The sequence below is a fragment of the Malus sylvestris genome, chromosome 11, assembly GCF_916048215.2.
Source record: "Malus sylvestris chromosome 11, drMalSylv7.2, whole genome shotgun sequence".
Lineage (NCBI taxonomy): Eukaryota > Viridiplantae > Streptophyta > Magnoliopsida > Rosales > Rosaceae > Malus > Malus sylvestris.
In genome coordinates this window covers 37,062,188-37,080,393 of record NC_062270.1, presented here as the reverse complement: position 1 = coordinate 37,080,393, position 18,206 = coordinate 37,062,188, and the positions used below count along the sequence as shown (strand labels likewise).

General features: G+C 36.7%; 3 protein-coding genes across 7 annotated transcripts; 1 reads left to right on the top strand and 2 right to left on the bottom strand.

The window, feature by feature from the left end:
- Positions 1 to 608: 608 nt before the first annotated feature.
- On the bottom strand, positions 609 to 9,187 carry LOC126590039 (protein FLX-like 1). Of its 5 annotated transcripts, XR_007612031.1 has the most exons (7): positions 9,007 to 9,173; positions 7,874 to 8,533; positions 7,608 to 7,771; positions 7,380 to 7,462; positions 7,027 to 7,187; positions 2,943 to 3,038; positions 609 to 1,338 (listed from the first exon to the last, which is right to left on the bottom strand). XR_007612031.1 is itself a non-coding variant. In XM_050255518.1 (5 exons), exons 2-5 carry the CDS (start codon positions 8,452 to 8,454, stop codon positions 7,095 to 7,097), a joined length of 921 nt encoding a protein of 306 aa, XP_050111475.1. In that variant the 5' UTR covers positions 8,455 to 8,533; positions 9,040 to 9,187; the 3' UTR covers positions 6,812 to 7,094. The 5 variants fall into 5 exon arrangements, 4 of the variants coding, with proteins under 4 accessions (XP_050111475.1, XP_050111474.1, XP_050111476.1 ...); XM_050255518.1 differs by lacking the exons at positions 609 to 1,338; positions 2,943 to 3,038 and having other exon boundaries at positions 6,812 to 7,187; positions 9,040 to 9,187; XM_050255517.1 differs by lacking the exons at positions 609 to 1,338; positions 2,943 to 3,038 and having other exon boundaries at positions 6,812 to 7,187.
- A 2,457-nt stretch (positions 9,188 to 11,644) lies between these two features.
- On the top strand, positions 11,645 to 13,118 carry LOC126590030 (uncharacterized). Its single transcript, XM_050255507.1, has 2 exons — positions 11,645 to 12,283; positions 12,861 to 13,118. The coding sequence occupies exons 1-2, from the start codon at positions 11,645 to 11,647 to the stop codon at positions 12,906 to 12,908; spliced, it is 687 nt and encodes a 228-aa protein (XP_050111464.1). The 3' UTR covers positions 12,909 to 13,118.
- A 642-nt stretch (positions 13,119 to 13,760) lies between these two features.
- LOC126590029 (bidirectional sugar transporter SWEET2-like) lies at positions 13,761 to 17,405 on the bottom strand. Its single transcript, XM_050255506.1, has 7 exons — positions 17,101 to 17,405; positions 15,654 to 15,690; positions 15,313 to 15,529; positions 15,063 to 15,221; positions 14,836 to 14,955; positions 14,548 to 14,705; positions 13,761 to 14,301 (listed from the first exon to the last, which is right to left on the bottom strand). The coding sequence occupies exons 1-6, from the start codon at positions 17,159 to 17,161 to the stop codon at positions 14,592 to 14,594; spliced, it is 708 nt and encodes a 235-aa protein (XP_050111463.1). The 5' UTR covers positions 17,162 to 17,405; the 3' UTR covers positions 13,761 to 14,301; positions 14,548 to 14,591.
- Between the last annotated feature and the right edge of the window lie 801 nt (positions 17,406 to 18,206).

Here is an 18,206-nt window from a genome sequence, read left to right as displayed (position 1 = left end):
AGTCTAAAATATAGTTACTTTTCCAAATTTTCCTTCCAACAACGGATGGCACTTGAAAATGATAACCATATCAAAGTTGATTTTCGGACATTTTCTCCTTCTCGACGCCTCTCTATTTGTATTTTTTTATTTTCTTTTGATTCCATGCAAAAGGGCTAAAGAAAAACGTATTGGAAGAGAAAAGGGGTCTGATACGATTTGAGATCATAAAAAGTAGAGGATAGCTTTAATGAACGTTTTCAGTTTTCTTAAAATCTTCATTAGTTTTCAAATATGACATTGTTTACCATTATTGTGTTTCTCATGCATTCTCCCTTCTGTAATAAAGCAACCACCACCACCTCATTTCCACTTCCACCGTCGCCACCATTTTCCAGAAGCCACCACCAATTATGCCACCAACACCCTCATAATCACCGCCGCCGCCACCATATACCACATTACCTATACGTTCGGTATCAACCCCCCGTCTACATTACCTACGGTATGTATCCAACTCCGTTTCATCTTGGGCTCGATTCCGAAATTTGTATTCATAAGTTTCCACCTACAATAATGCATGCAGGGAAAAGGGAACTTTGTAAATATATCAAAACAAACCCAGGAGATTTATAATACCAAGCAAAAGACTACCCTCAATTTACCCTGAAAAATAGAAAGTTACCCTTCCAATCCAATCCCAGAGACCGAAAAAGGCTTAAGATTAGGTTGTTTTTTTCCAATCATATAACAATTTCTTTCTGTTTTTTGGTATCATGTTCAATGTAATTCAATAGGGTAAAGAACATTAACAGGATCGTTTATTTTTCGCTCACCGTCGATTTGCTCATAACTGTGTTATCTCACTTTGGAGACTCCTCTTCAGGGAAAAGGGTTCTCCGTCATAAAACTAAAAACCATTATGGCGTTGGCGTGTTTGGATGAGGAATTTCCAAGTACCAAGAGATTTAGTCAAAATTATTTAGAGGTGCACTAGAAAACATTAGATAGATGGATTGAAAATACGCTACATGAGCATTACAAAGCGACTAAATAACGGCTTCTCAAATGGCTCCTTGTAAGCAGTCATTTCAAATGCATCAATCAAATGCTCTGCAGTGCACTTCTACAGTCCTTCCTAAGTCCCTTGGTACTACTACAATCCCTCGTCCAAACACAACATTAGTATCTTAGAAACGCCTGATTAAAGTAGTACGTAGTGCGCAGGAGGATACCATTTATGGTCGGCCAACATACGATCATAAGATCGAACCGCCTGGTTGTTTGTTCGTTGCATTAAGATAACAGGGAACCAAACCATTCTTGCCTTTAGCTTGTGCCGCAATAAGAAATCACCACCTGAGAATATAATTCAACTTACCAAATAAATTGCATACAACAAAACTCTTTGAATATATGCAAATGCTTGCAATAAATTCATAAAAACATTTGCATACAAACGTAACAATGCAAATAATGTCGAGCCAAACATGGTTAGCACTTGTGAATCATGTTTATTGACCCGCAAAATCGGACACGATTATTTGATTTTCAATGTGTTCCTATGGAGCAATCATACACTAAACTCCAACAACTGCGTCCACAAGACTTCTAGACTAGGTTGAAATACTACTAGAAGGATTTCAGTGGGTTATTACGAAGCAATCAATTGCTCAGCCCCAAATGGATCATCAACTGTGTCCACAGTAAAGCTTTCACAAGGCATTTCCATAAGAGGAACTAGGTTGACGACTCTAAAAGGAAGGTTTTTGGCCTCTACCACAAATTGAAGCTGACCAATTCAGATAGTAAGGAGTTGAGTCGTCAATGGTTCTTTAACGAAGGAGAGGAAGATTGGGAACTGGTTTGAACCACACATTAAGTACTTAATAAGGAAAATAAAATGAATCAGCTTACAAATTTTCGGTAGTTAAATATATCCTAGTACACATATATCCTGTCTGAAATGTCTCCTTTTTTATTTTTTCAATGGAGACTTGTAAGAGTAATTCATTCTTTTTGTGTATGTGAAGAGTAATTGATCATTGTGAGAACTTATGTTTGATTGTGGGCACACTATTTTAGACAAAATCAAACCAAGTTGGCGGAGCCCTATTTTTACCCGAGTCTCCTCTTTTTTCACCTCTCCCATCCAATCACTCCCTCTCTTCTTTTCTTTGTCTAATCTAACTGCTAACTTATATGGGGATTATTCAATTCAAGACGGTTCCAGCAACCCTTGAGCTTTCTTTGAGAACTGTGTCACGGAACTTAAAATTAAGCGGCATAGGAATTGAAATAATCCTCTGGGTTATATTTTTTTATTCCTTCTGAAAATGTAGACTTTAACTGACCCCTAAAACCTTAACCTGGGTTCTCTCCTTAAACCCGCACCAAAAGTAACTATGTCGCTATTCTCAAGAGCCACTTGAACCACCAGAGTCAAGCTGATTCTTTCTTGCCAACAACATTTACAATCTCCCCACAAATCCGTGTATGTCTAATCTGAAGCACAGGTATCCAAGAGGTTTAATCAGCAATCGTCACCTTTAGCCATTGCATATTAATTAAAGATTCTCTTATTACCTTTTAGGAAACCTTTATCCAGATTTTAAAACCCTAAATCCTTTGTTCTCTCTGCAAAGTTTCACTCTTCTCATAAGCTTATTTTGGAAATTCATTAGATTAACCTATGTGACAACTATTTCTAGAATCATGGCTCTAACTTTCCAAGTCACTTTAGTAAGAGTATCAATCTTGCATCACCACATATGAGCCCATTCAATATTTTCAAAATTTGCTTATTACATCATGTATCTGTCTTCTTTTTCAAAAAAAATTCTAAAATGGTACTATTACCTCATTTATAATGTATTCTGTGCTTAATTACAAAACAAAAATAGCAGTAGCATCGAAATGATAAACCAAAAAAGAAAGGTGCAAAGTTGAATGGCTAGACATACCTCATGAGCAGATTTGCAGTAATCGTGAGCGGAACTCGAGAGAACATTGGACATACATGGAAGGCAGCAGATTTGCAGGGTCAAAAGATTGTGAACCTGGAGATGAAGACATACATGAAGAATATCAGAGACCAGAAAAGCATATAAACATGTCATCATTTCCTCAATTCTAAAAGATGCAAGAGATCATGAACAAAACTCAAGAGAAAATAGGACATAAAGACAGACTTGATTAAACACAAATTCAATAGGAAACAGCATTAGTTACAGATTCATATCTCCATTCCACTCGAGAAAAGTCATGCAATAGGGTACCATATGCAGCTAAACCCTGCTCCATTATACAGCTTCTTAAAATGAGTATAACATACTTACACATAAACCAGCTAAACACTGCCTCTGTCACCCTCCCCAAAATACAGGAAAAAAATTTAGGTGGCAGTATAATCAGATGGATGAACTAGTGTATCGGGGCAGAGAGAAAACTAAGCGGCCCTGACGTAAGGCTTAAACCATCATATCAGATAAGCATAAGAACTTAAATATAAAGTTCTACATCTGAAAGTTAGTTATGCATTTATTTTAGTCCTACGTATAAAATAACACCCAAATAAAGTAGTTGAATCATATATAATCTTCCAAACAGTGCCGTGCTCTAGTAAAAGCCAAAAGAAAATTCATGTACAGTTTTAAGATCATAAAGTTGTGATTTCCATAATGGAACACACTACACAAACTAAATGTTGCGCATAAAGTTTCTGTGGTGAGAGCTGGTGGTAAATCTACCAAGGGGGGTTTCATGGTCCAAAACCCAGCCATGTTGCCAAGAAAAGAAAGAATGCTGTCAACTGAAAACGTCAGCTCCTCCTAGGCTAATTCTACTATGAATACTTTAAAAAATTTCATAGTCAGTAATTTCAAATTCTCATCAGACGACATTAAGCTCGATAGTGCACCACAACTCAGATGCTTCATTACAACCCTTGCATACCTAAACCAAAAGAGGTTATATTCCCTTATGCTTGTAACAAGAGTTCCTCATGCTTCAATGTAAAGCCTTTTCATTCTAAACTCGATATCCAAAGTATCCAAAATGACTTTTGTTCTACCAAAATACTATCCAATTTTATATCCAGCTTTACTTGCTTCTAGTAATTTATGATATAAAATACTGCAGTCAAGAAGGAAAGCAAGCTCTAATTAACTTTACATTAACTACACACATAGCAGACCTGAAATACGAATCAGTCAGAGCTTGCCCATCACAGTAACAATGCAAAACAAAATATCCTGAGAATAAAATCCTACGTGCTGCCAAGGTGCAACCATGGAAGTCTAAACATTATTCCATTGATTTGAAGTCTAAGACCCAACAGGCGTAAATAAGAGGATCAAGGATACCAAGCACCAAACTACCTCAACCACAGATCACAAGGAAATTCCTAAAAAATGCCACTGACAAGGGGTTTGGACACAAAACTAATGAGTCCAGTTCTAAAGAAAACCCAATTTTGCAGTAACAACTAAGAGGGGAATATTTAGAAAAGCATAGAAGAACAAACAAAGACTGGGAAAAGTCAGAAATTTAAATCACTTACTTGACTGGAAACTCATTCTGCAGCTCCATTGTTGAAAGTCTTCTCAATGAACAGCATACCTCATATTATGAATACACTCCCCTTACATTTATGCTGTTGTTGTTCTAAAAGAAGCGAGATACGGAAAGAAAGTTTCCTTAAGAGTATCTCTTGAACTCAACTCATTGAAAAAACTCATCAAAAAATTGAGCACTTTCTCACAAGTTCACAACTAAAAAATCTATGCCTTGAACAGTCGACTCCCGTTGTCCCACAAATTGTCTCACCATAGTTTTAGTAAATAAATGAATGACTATAGAACTTATAATCCATAAGTCAAAAGTGAAGGGGAAGAATGAAGACCTCTCTTTACATATGCCATGCACAATGAGAGAAGAGAACGAGGGGTGAGAGAAGAGAGAGAAAGAGGGAACACTTTACTAAGATTTTCCTAGCCGTGCCGACAAACTAACATGCACAATGAGCGAAGAGAACGAGGGGAGATAGAAGAGAGAGAAAGAGGGAACACTTTACTAAGATTTTCCTAGCCGTGCCAACAAACTAACTAAATTGTTCCACTAAGAAAACAGATACAAGGAATCTAACTCAAATTATAAGCAGTGAAAATTGACTTCAAACAGATTCAAGTTTCCTCGGTGCAAAGGTTTCCTGGACATAACAAATCAAGCAAGGGGTAACAGCTCATTCAAACTTCACAGCAAGCCTGCACCGGAGATTGTAAGTGATTTTGAGGAGCGCTTCCACTCATGAGCAGCATAACTCAATGGAAACCAACATACTCACTCGAGACCCCCAAAGTACGACATAAGCCACCCAACAACGTCTAACAAAACTAAAATAAAGCCCATGGCTAACAAGTTTGTTTATGTACTGCTGCAAAAATTTGGTTATTAGCACTAACAGTAAAACAATGGCGAACGAAATCTTAAACGGCAATTTTCTATTAAATCTATGAAATATAATAAGTTAATGGTCTGTCCTTGAGTATTCAGTCCAATATCCCAAGAAATTTTTACATGCAGTTCTAATATTAATTGATGTTGCTACACCTTTTACGGATTCAATATGAATTCTTCCTTATTCCTTGTTTTGGGACTAAAAATGATATTACCAATCCCACAAAGCTTACTCCTTTAAATAATTTTGCATGCATTAAAAAAATGTCTTAACTCATTGTTTGTAATTAGAGTCTGAGTCTCGCCAAATACAACCAAAACTCCACAACTGGTATCAATCCAGAAATCTCCAGAACATCAAAATCAAAATCATAACCAACTAACCAAATAAACATGAAGAGTTGATTCACACCCTGTTGATTTAATGTGGGCTGTACAAAATAATACAGTAGTTTTAGAGCGTTTATCTTCTCATGTGTGCGGTTGTGTGATATGTTCTTCCTTTATAGGATTCCATGAAAAGTTAACTTTCCTGAGTTTTAAGCTAGCTAAGCTAGCACGACCATTATGATGTGAAAATGAGGCAACGATAATATAATAGAATGGACAATATTACAAGATGTACAAAGTCAACAGACAGGAAAATAACAATATTGCTTAATACAAAAGAGGAACAAGAAACCCTCGGCATATAAAAATAAAAAATACATTGATCGTAGGTTAGCACATAACAAATTCACCAAGTGCTTACATAATAATAATGAAAGAAGAAATGACAAGCTACAATGATAAAGGACTTGAGTCCTCATATGAATTGAAAGAGTTGTACTACCAATTATCAAAGATCAACTTATAAACATTCTGGGCCTGTTTGGCACAGCATCTGGAAGAACGCTTTCAAATAACCAAAAGTGATTCTGAAAATGTTCGACAGAAAACTTAACAGTCCTTTAGGATTGTAAAAGCACTTGGGACTTTGATAAAAAAATTGTTGTGCTTCTAGTAAAAGTTCTTCTAGCAGGGCTCCCCTAACACTGCAGTAACCAAAGTGCACAGGCAAGAAAGCTTCTAGGGCAGAAACCTAATTAGCCTTAATATATATGGGCAAACAAGATGCAAAGAGAAACTAACCTTAAACAATAAATAGGAAGAGTATTAATAAACCATATTTGCTAAGATAACAGAGTTCACAAGTAAATGACACGAATTCATAATCAAGGGACTGTAAAACACTAGCAATGTTCTTGCTTCAAACCGGACGAAATTCAACAAACTGACCTAACAAACCAAGCATCTGATATATGAAGAGCACAAAAAAAGTACAAACAAAATTCAGAAAATATTATCAGCTATCCATATACAACAGTTGGCAATGTTTATATATTAAGGAAACGGAGCATTGATATCATAATGAAATTCATTTTAGAGAACATAGTACAATATGTGCATCAAAGAACACCAAATTATGAAAACTTTACTGCACCATCAAGGCAATTTGATTTGTGATGTGTTTAGGTACAGTTACTAAAGGCCAAATAAACAAGAAAATTTCCAAAATGTCTACTATCAGATAACACTTCAATCACAGACCTAAGCATCTAATATGCTGCGGCCAAGATACCAGTCAGGACAGGGCTCAGCATCATGGATGAACTAGCTTATCTGTGTCCCTGAGCTCGCTGCATGTCATAAGCACCTGACGAACCGGGCATAGGAGCATACTGAGGAAAATTTTCAGCACCATTATGTACCTGAAGAATGAGGGAGGAACTAATTAAAACATATCCTCACTTAAAAGAAAATAATGTATGCATAATAGCCCAGCAGTTTACACAGATATGCATTATTGCATGGGCACATACAAAACAAAAACATCAATGCTTTAATCAGGCATGCACACACACAACGCCTATTATGAATTCATGAAAGAGAACAAAACTTACAGGATTCATGCCATAGTTGGCAGGATAGGGATTTCCTGCATATCCTGCTTCAGGATTGCCATAATTTGCATTATAACCTACAGCTTTAGAGAAAATTAAAAGACAAAACCCACAGCAATTTCATGTGAAGTTCCAAGTAAAGAACATATAACATATAATTATCATCAATCTGTGCATATGGCTTCAATGTTACAGTGACAACCAATTTAAAAAAGCTCCAATGTATACCTGGATTTCCAACAGCAGCTGCAGCTCGTGCTCTCTTCTCAGTATTAGCAATTTCTGCACGAAGTTTCTCCAGCTCCCTAGCCATCGATGTCAAATTCTTCTCCATGATCTGACCATGCTCATAATTCTCTGCATATCCTTTCTTTTCATACTCAATGGCAGCTCTAAATGCAAACAAAAACTCATATGGTTAAAACAAATCCATAGATTATAGTCAAAACATAAAAATAAAATTCAAGCACAAAAATAAATCATGCAAAATCTACCTAGCACGTTGCAATTCCTGTTTCATTGCTTCAATTTCTGCTCTCAAAGCTGGTGCTTGTTGCAAATCAGCAGTCATTCTAGCCAGATCTTGTGTCATTGCTTGTGCCTGAACCGAGAGCTCCTGCCTCGCAGCAGTGAGCTCCTTGATATCAGCACGAACCTGAAGAAGTTCATTCTGCATGGCCTCAACTCCACGAAGGTCCACTTCTAAACGAACAGACTTGTCATACAAATCTCTCATTTGAACATCCTTGTCTGCCCGCAGTGAATCAACATGGTAAGCCATTCGCTGCAACTCAAATTGGGCAGCCTCCAATTCCTGCTTAAGTGCAACATGGGTTGCAGCCAGCCTTTGGTTATCACCTAGAAGTCCTTGTATATCTTGATGTTGAGCCGCAAGATGCTCCTCTATTATTGCAGGGTGGGGAGGACGTTGTCTGGGACCCATGCCAAGCTGAGATTCTCTCATTTCCTCGACTAATGCTGGATGGGGCATCGGCCCAAGTCCTCTTCCATATGGGGATTCATGAACCGGAGGGGGCAATCCAGTATGAGGTGGTCCACGATTTCTTCCAGACATGATTTTCTTTTACTCAAAGACTCAACTATAAAAATATGCTCTTCTCAAAAATATCAACCAAGCCCGTTCAGAATCAAACCTGAATGACATCAAAATTAATCTCAATTATCTACCAACGACGAACTTATTTCTCACAGCCACCATCAACCTTAAAAGTTCAGCCAAACAATCAAAACCCAGCTAGAAACCTCAAATTTTAAACATTCGAAGGCATAATTCTAACCAAGTCTCTTTCTTCTAACTCACTCAACTATATTAAAACAAAATCGGAATTATAATCCATCAATTTAATCCACATCCATCTACCTAACCCTACGTTTGGTTGCCAAGAAAACACAAGAAATTAAAAAAAAAATCAGAATTCCCAAAATTATTACAACCCAGCAGAACTGAAACCAACTGGGATAATTACATTCAAAAAATTCGAATCATATTTTCGTTTTTCGCGCCAACCAAACAGAAAAGGAATTATATCCTGCGGAAAGTAAAGTGATACTCGACGAATGTAGTTGAAACAGTAGGAAAAAAGCGCAAATTGTAGAAATTAATAACCTTCGGGAAGGTAGAGGGCTAAGAGAATCGTACGGAGTGGCTTCTGGGCATGGATTCCGTCTCCGAACGAGCTCGGAGTGGTTCAGAAACCCTAGCACGGCAGATTTTCCTCGCGGGGCTGTCTTGTGAATGAGAAGCAAGGAGGAATTGGAAATAGAATTTCATTTTTCTTTTTCTTTATTTTAAAAAAAAAATTTAATAAACCATAATATTCGGTAAACTTTAACAAAAAGTTTCCCGTATTCTTCATTCCAACGAAAAACCATATTTTTACACTAAATAGTCAATTCTGATACTATTTACTTTACACATTATTTTGTTCTTATCGTTAAAACTCAAAATTTTTAAGTTTTTTTCATTAGTTTTCCTTAATATCTATCTGTGAGCCTTTGCAAGGGTTTGCCATAAGAATGTAGTTCAACTTCGTATTTGATGAAATCGAACTTAAGAGTTCTCACTTACAAATTACAAAAATTATCACTACATTGTAGGACCAAATGATGTGGTGCGAGTTTGTGTGATGGGCCATTGGGCCCCAAATCATATCCGGATGACATGTTTAGTTAGAAGTCGCCCATAAACACGATCAACCCGACACAATGAGTCAACCATAATTTAATGTCAAACTTGTCATTCAGGCGAGTTGAATCTAAATACCTCTTACTTACAAATGGAATAACATAACTCTTCAACTTTTTCGGACTCGTTTGGAAGTGTTTTTAAAATGACTGAATGTGTGTTTAGTTAAAATATTTTTGAAACCAATCCGTAATAAAAATCCAAGTGGATCCTAGAAAAACATCTTCGGGCTGTTTGAAAGTGTTCATGTAAGCAGTATATATATATGGTGCTTCTTTCAAAAGACACTTCAAGTGTTTTTGAAATCCAAAATTAATTTCCCCAAAAACGTTTACAGTCATTTTAAAAACACTTTCAAACGAGATGTTAGCCCATCTTTCATAATTCATGAGTAGCGTCATGCTCTGTATACTAGTTTGTTTTTTTCTATTTTTTTTTTTTACTTTTGCTTGTGAAGAAATTGAAGTTCTACTATAAAACTAGCTGGTAATATAAGGCGTAGCTAACTTATTTATAAACTCATGTTAGGTCCCTTAATCTCAACATCTTGCCTAATTTCGCAAGATTTCTAAGTTGTGTGCTATTGACTTCTCTTCAATAAATAAATCACCAATCGAGAAAAGAAAATAACCTAGACCGCCACATGTTTATTAAAAATTGGAAAGACTTTTATAGCACAAATATACTAACACAATAATATTCCGTATTATATAAGTTACTCTTGTTACACTTGCAACTCCAATACTTTTTTTTCTATCTAAATGCATGCATGTGCAATTGTTGATGGAACCACATCCCTTGCTTCGTATTTATCCTCCATTGTCCTCAACATAACATTGTCTGTGATCATCGTGTCACATTCAACCCAAGAAATGTCAAATCTCTTTATGACACAAGGAGATTATAACGGCAATTAGTCCTGCATTTGCGTTTGGACGAGGACTTTTAAAATTTTATATAATTAAAGATAAATTTACTAAGTAAGTTAGTGATGTAAAACAAATGGCAAAATAGATTTAAGAGGAAATGAACCGTCGAAAGATAAAATGACGCAATGAAAATTTACAGATTTGGTGTACAAACTTCGATTTGGGCCCGTTATACATTTTCAGGAAAGAACAACAACACGAGTCAAACACATTGCTTTGTTGTAACATACGATGGATTTTGACCATCTAGGATCATTTCAGCATCCAAAACAGCATTTTAATTTTCATAATAAAATTTGAACATTTAAGTTGTCATCTGATTAATGTTGAAATAATGTAATTTTAAATGTTGGGAGTCCTTTAAGTTGTTCAATGAGTCGTAATATGTCTACTTAAAGCCTTTGACTGTTTCAATGTACTTATTCAATCATCAATTAAACGGAGGAGGATTGTTTGCCCTCCAAGTTTCGGTGCCCTTCCATGCCCGTTTTGTGTGGTCACGGTTAAGCCACGTTAATATTTTATATTATTTTTTTATAGAGATAATAAGACAAAAATAAATAATAATATAAAATATTAACGTGGTTTAACCTAGCCCACACAATCAGGAGGGCATGGGAGGGCACGGGAACTTGGAGGGCAGACAATCCTCCTCCCAATTAAACAAACAACTTTTTGGGATTTCTCTCTATTTTCTGGTGGATTCCAAATTAACAATTCTTCAAGAATTTATGTTTATAATCCTTATACACTTGTGCTACGTCAATTAGTCTCAAGTTCGACTAAAATTATCACTAAAATTATCAACGAATCCAACCGTATCAAACACATACACAACGAAAACTTGAAAGGGTATCACTTTTGCCTCTGTTCTCTCAAGGCAATATTATCCGCACTCCCGGTTTGTCATCTTGCACTCATGTAAGTAGTAGTGGTAGTAGAATAGAGAGAGAGAGAGAGAGAGAGAGAGAGAGAGAGAGAGAGAGAGAGAGGTTTAATTAGGGTTTAAAACAACCATGAAGACCCCATGACTGCCTTTACTCCCCAACGGTCGTAAAAACTCAACCAAATAGAGCAACTAAGCCCTGCAGCCAGGCGGTGGACCTTCACGTGTAGACCGTACACTATCAATGCAGAATTACTGCATGCACCTTTCTACGTATAAGAAATCATCATTCTTTTTCTACCTTTCCAAATATTCCCCATACAAAACCATCAAGAATCTAACTTTGTTTGTTGCTGCACACCATATAAGGAGACGAGGGAATTCCATGGAAGCCTTGTGGAATTTAGAAGACAAGTGGAAGCTCTCAACCCAACAAGCACTTCTCCTCTTAGTTTCCGCTGCCTTCGCAGTCATCGGTCTTTGCATGGCAGCGACGGTTTTGCTAAAGAAGGCTCAGAGGAAGCAGGAGCAGCAGCTTGTGATGAGCAGCCAGCGAGAAGCTGTAGTAGGACAACCGAAATGGTCTGAGCCGAATTGTGGTTGGGGGTCGATAAAGAGAGCGTTGGTGAGCTCGGTGCGGTGGAGCAGAAGGAGCAAGTGGGAGGAGAGGCGGGGCGGGAGCTGGAGAGAGATGCCGCTGCCGCTGCTGGACAAAAGGGTTGAGGTTGAAGTGGGGTGGCGGAGCCATAACTCGGACTCTCCTGTGTGGCAGAGACCTATACTTATGGGTGAGAAATGTGAGCTTCCTAGATTCAGTGGGCTTATTCTCTATGATGAAAGAGGTCGGCCTCTGTGCGACTCCCACAAGGAAAGTAGAAACCAGGTAAAATTATCAATGCACTACTTTTTTCTTTTGAATTTTAACTGATTAAATTTATCTAATTATTTCCTGAGATCATAAATTTGCTAGTTGATAACCAATTTCACAATCTTTAGCATGCAGAGACTAAGACATATTTTTCTGTGCATATATATAGTAGTGTAGTGATCACATGACACATTAAATATCTGACGATCTTGACTTCATCAAGTTAGCTAAAGCAGAATGCTCTCCTTGTGCACTCAAGTTTGAATTTTCTTCTTTGCTGTGTAGCCTATCGCCATGACTTTTCTTTTACATTCTCCTTTTCTAGAAACCATTTTATCAATCCCAATCCGCCCAAAAATGGTAGGATTAGAAGGGAGGACTAAAAACCATTATTCTCTACCTTCAATACTTGAATTTAGAGGATTATTCATTCAAATTCAAACACCAATGTCAGTAAATTACGTAAATCCGGGCAAAACACGGACATTTATCGATTGCTCATTGTGTACATTGAGGCCGAAGAGAAACCTTATTTTTTGATCAATTGTTGCTTCTTTCTAAATCAACATATTGTTTTTGGTTTGATGTGCAGGAAAAGACTGGTGGTGTTGGCAGAACAACTTTGAGGGACTTGCTGTAGTTTTTCTAACAGAAATGTTCTAAAAAGATTTACCAACACAGTGTGGTAGGGATTTCAGTAGCCATGTGGTCCAGTTTTCTTCAATATATATAATAACCCTTTGTGAGAAAGGAAAAAATGAAGAGAAGATATGTGATCTAGCTACCAATGATGTGCATTATGAAGGTTTTGTGTTCAATGACAGAGAAACATAGTGTGCACCTAACAGAATGCATGATCGCTTCTCGCTTCATCCGACGATGATTAGAGAAATGTTATTGGCATTCCAAAAGAGTCATTCTGAACTCGTCTGTAAAGAAAAAGACGAGGGAGGATCCAGTGCAGAATGACTACTTTCGAGTGCTAACTTGATGATCCATAGAGGTTCCCATGTTCAAAATTAATCTCCCTTTCCCATCCACGTTCAAGAAAATATATAAACGGAGTTTCGAAACTCCGCAAGTTAACCAACAAATATCTTAGAAAGCTTGGCAGTAAAGATATCGAAAAACTTGTTTCTGCAGAATTATTGCTATCAGCTAATCATCAGTCGATCTTATAGTTCCTTTCAGTCTAAATTAAAACTTTCTGCTCACAGCCTACTCTCATGCCTCAAGTACCTAAGCTTGCTACCCACGTTTCTTTTAAACCCTCCCGTGTTTTTTCGGAACAGAGGTTTCTAGTGAAGATAATATTTCTGCTATGTTCTGATGGTTTGCTAGAATGTTTCTTCTAAAACTTGAGGTGTATGAGTCAACAATTTAACTTGTTAAACGTTTTATGCTATACCACAAAAAAAGTTTATAATTCAGAAGACGATTGAATTTTCCTAAACTCCCTAAAAGAATACGAAACAAAATAGAAACACAAGCAAAGAGTAAAGTATTTCATGATTGATTCTGAAACAGGCAGGCACAATCACAAATCACATATACAAAAAGAAGCTGAGAAAGGAAAGTGGAATTGAAACCGCGGCACTGCATTGAGGCAGGATGTGTTTCACATCCGGACCTTGACTTCTTCCGTTCTTTTCCTTAAGATATATCAAAAGTGAAGCTGCTAAAGCCATATAAAAAAGGGCTTTACAGGTTTCAAGTTGATGCAGGAATGATGGGAAGGAAGTTGATTTCACGATCTTAAACAATTCCATCGTAGAAGTCATACCAAGTCATGAATGCTACAGATTAAAAAATGGGGAAAGTGGTGTGACAAACTCTTCAAAATATCTATGATACTCATAGATGCACTTTCATACATAAACAACAGAAGACGAGGAGAGAGGGAGTGGGAGGGGGATGACCCAAGACGCAGAGGAGATTGAAAGGCCGAAGAACATACTTTTTGCTTTCAAGTTGGTAACAAGCACCACTCTTCACTTCAATCGTTTTGCCTACTTGATAAGATTCGTTCTCACCTATTAACAGTCAAAGATGAATTCATTAGATTGGCATGACATTAACTTTACATTTACACAACTATTCAGGGAAGGGAAACCCATTACCCTGGCCACCAAACTATTTTGTGTCGGGAAAATGGAGCATATATAGCATTTATTTGCGATATATTTGACGCTCAGAAGGATCAGACTTGTACATGCTAGAAATGAGAAGAATAAGGTTTCCTTTTGCAATGAATAAAATAGATAAAAGATAACACTTACGTCAAAGTCAAAACACATGCACTCTTCTTGTTGCCGGAACTAATTTATTCATATGAAACTAACAACGGTTCTCTGGAGTCCTCTTTAGATGAATCCTTATAATAAAAGTACAACGCTAATTGTACAATCCCCAAAATAGTTCCTACTCCATTTGGGACCTGAAATGCATCAATAATGATACTGTTAGACCTGAGAAACCAGGAACATTAAACTGAATTGACGGCTCCAAATATCCTTTATAAAAACTAAGAAAAAAAATAGAGAAAATGTGCTGCAAGGAAATCTTACATAAACGAAGGGATCAAAATTAAAAATTCCATAAAGCAAGAAAGAGGTGCTCATTAGGAAGGTGGAAAGGGAGAGATAGAATGGCATAAATTCAACACTCCGTGTCTGGATCACCAAGTTCTGCAAAAACACAACAAAGTAAATAAGGTCAACGCAACAAAATACATAATTGATACCGACTTATACCAAAATAAAGCAAATACCGCAAATGCCTTGGATTAACTTACAATTATAAACAAAGGAGACGCAAACATTGATATTAAAGAAGCACAACTAAGCAGTCCAACAACTAGCCGGCGCGTAGCAGCATCAGTAATTTGCAAGCTCCCAAAGACTATGATTGCAATTAGACCACAAACTGCTGCCAGCAATCCCAGCATCCTCACCTGCAAAGATAGAGGGAACTAACGGCACTTAGAACATAATAAGGCTTTCAGAAACTTCACTAGGGTAACAACTGTGAGTAGTATAAGTAACCTTTTTTGATTTCTCAGCATATAGTATGAAGAGGGTTATGTACACTAATTGAAACACCGCACCAACTGAATTGACCGTCATAACCAATATGTTATCAGAAGATACAAAAGGCGATCCATACCACGTGCAGATCAAGCAGTTCAAAAGGGCATATATGTATGGGAGCCCTGAGAACTCTTCAGTGGCATAGTTTCTTATTATTCTTCTAAATGTGTGTCTGAAAGTAAGAAAACAAAGCCAGTTATAAACACAAACTGGGGAGTAAATTAAATAAAAATCATTCTCTTTCTCATGTTTTCTGACAATGACATTTAAGTATTACCAAACTGATCAAAACTTACGCTGGTGAAACAAACAGCCCAAAAGCAAAGATGTTCCCTGCAACAGATATTAAAAATAAGTGGAACCCCAATATGTGTATATACTATATACATATATCATAATTATCATGGATTCAATTGCGATAATCAGAAAGCACCACAGGCTGTTGATCACACTGACCACATGGTCAATTTAACACAATTAACAGCCCTTGGAAGCATTGCATGGCCAAAAGGCCCAAAACACCTTGTAATAGCATTCACAAACACTACACTTGTAATATACTATATATATAGATATATATATATATACACACACATGCATGTGACAATACGATTCAGCACTCAGAATTTGAAATAGTGGGAAAGAATTTTTTTTAATATTTTTATACTTAAATTGCCTGTGTAACTGGGTGTTTCTCCTTTTAAAGTTCTAAGACATGATTTGCACACATGTCCAGGCATTAATATTTAAAAATTGTAGTGTAACACAAGCATGCCGTTATAGTTCAACGCAAATTAGTGATGTCTGATATTCTGAATTTGTTATTGAGCACAGTAAGTCTCAGAAACTACTAAAACATGGAAGTTAAAGCATCTGAAATCGAGTAGCTACTTAGATGGGCAGATCCCACATTTATGAGTCAACAGCTTCGTTTAGAGTAAGCGGCAAAAGCTTCGAGTCAACCTAACATGTGAATGTGCGTTTTTGCTCAGAGTTGAATGCATTGTTGTAGCTCAGTAAAAGTACAGCATTTTTGGAAGCCAAAATCCTTTAGAGACAATAGAACGATCGGGACATTGCTTTCAGTAAATGCCATATTCCTGGCATCGAAATTTCTACTAAACAGGGCGAGAGGAAGATGTTTAAACCCGAGAACAGTCATAAAAATAAACACACGACAATACAATCAAATTACTTCCTTATTGCTGCAAAAGCTTCGAAATTTGACTTTTCGCGTGATACTTTGGGAGCCCCGCAAAAAGAGAATTCTTTGGTGATGCACAAACAATTGGTTTCATATATTTACAGTTCTCTCTAATCACTATAAAATAACATCAGTATCTTTTCGGATTTCAAAACTCTCGTTGATATCGACTTTGAACTAACAATCCTGAAACCAAACTATAACCTGGGCTGCTGAACTAACATGAAGACTTTTGCCCAGTTGACTAGAAATCAACAATCTCCTCCTCCATCACAATCCAACACAACAGAGCCAACAGTATCCCACAAAAATTAACCTGCTGGAATATCACACATACACCAAAAAAGGGCTTTCCTTTCCTTTTGCAATAAATGCAATACCAAAAACCAACAAGTTCTTCAATGGTAAAGGTTTAATCTTTAATGGTTAATTTCCAGTTCTTAATTAAGGAAAAATTAAATCCAAAATACAATAACAATTCAGACAATGCTCACAGAAAAACCCACAACTTAAAAAGGGGTTGAAGAGAATAATAATACCTGCAATTCCAGCTGCATCTTTGCAGATTATAAGCACGGAATTTGAAGCTGAAAAAACCATCAGTCCCTTCAACTCCAACTCCAACTCCACGGTAAACCAGCCAGAAAAATAACCCAAATCACCTTTTCAAATAAAACACAAGAGGGTTATAGTTAAACCACCTCTCTCTCTCTCTCTGAAAGATTGGAACTTTAGCAGAGCCCAGGTCTCTGAGAAAGGGAGAGGAGCAGTCCAAGGCTTTCAAGACTTCAACTTGGGAAGTTTGGCAGAGGCCCTTATGATTGATTCTGCCTCATTAATTATTTATATTGAGACAATTTACAAATGTAGAACTGTCCAAAGGCTTTCAAGGCTTCAACTTGGAGAACGAAGATTTCTCCGGATCCTTGTGACTTGTGAAGATTCCGGATTCTTTAATTGTGTGCGATGCAGAAATTATTTAAAATTGAACATAAATAATACTTGACGAAAATTAATGGCATAATTTACGATGAACGAAAGAAGATCCGAAGAGGTTCTTCATTCCAACTTGGGAAATACAAGATAGAGACTATTAAAAGTTGGAAAATGTAATGGAGATTATTTTTAGTATATTTTGTAGATTATATAATGGCGTTCATTGATGGTTAAATTCTTTCTTTAATGATTTAAAAAAAAAAAATCAACCATCGTCGCATTATATAATTTACAAAATATAAATATAGGGACTTAAAGCCTCTCTGAATCAATTCCGTGGGGATCCTCCTGACGAATTGATCTCATCCGTTTGTACAAATCCAACCGTCGACTTAGTTCCAAGTCTTTCTCTTCCTTTCCGCAACTATCTCTTCCCCTTCCTCTCTTCTTTCAACTCCTCTTTCTCGCTCACTTCAAAGCACCCACCGCCACAATGTCACAAACTGAATTCAATCATCAATCATCAATCATCATATTATATAGTACGCTTATTGTGTACATTTTGCGTTTCAGGTTAATTTAAATGAATGTGATGCCTGCTTGAGTTTGATACATTTAACATTATTGTTACACTAGTGTAAATTCAAATATTGGTATTAATTAAATGTTTCGGTCCACTATAAAATTGTAATTTCTATGAGTTTAATAT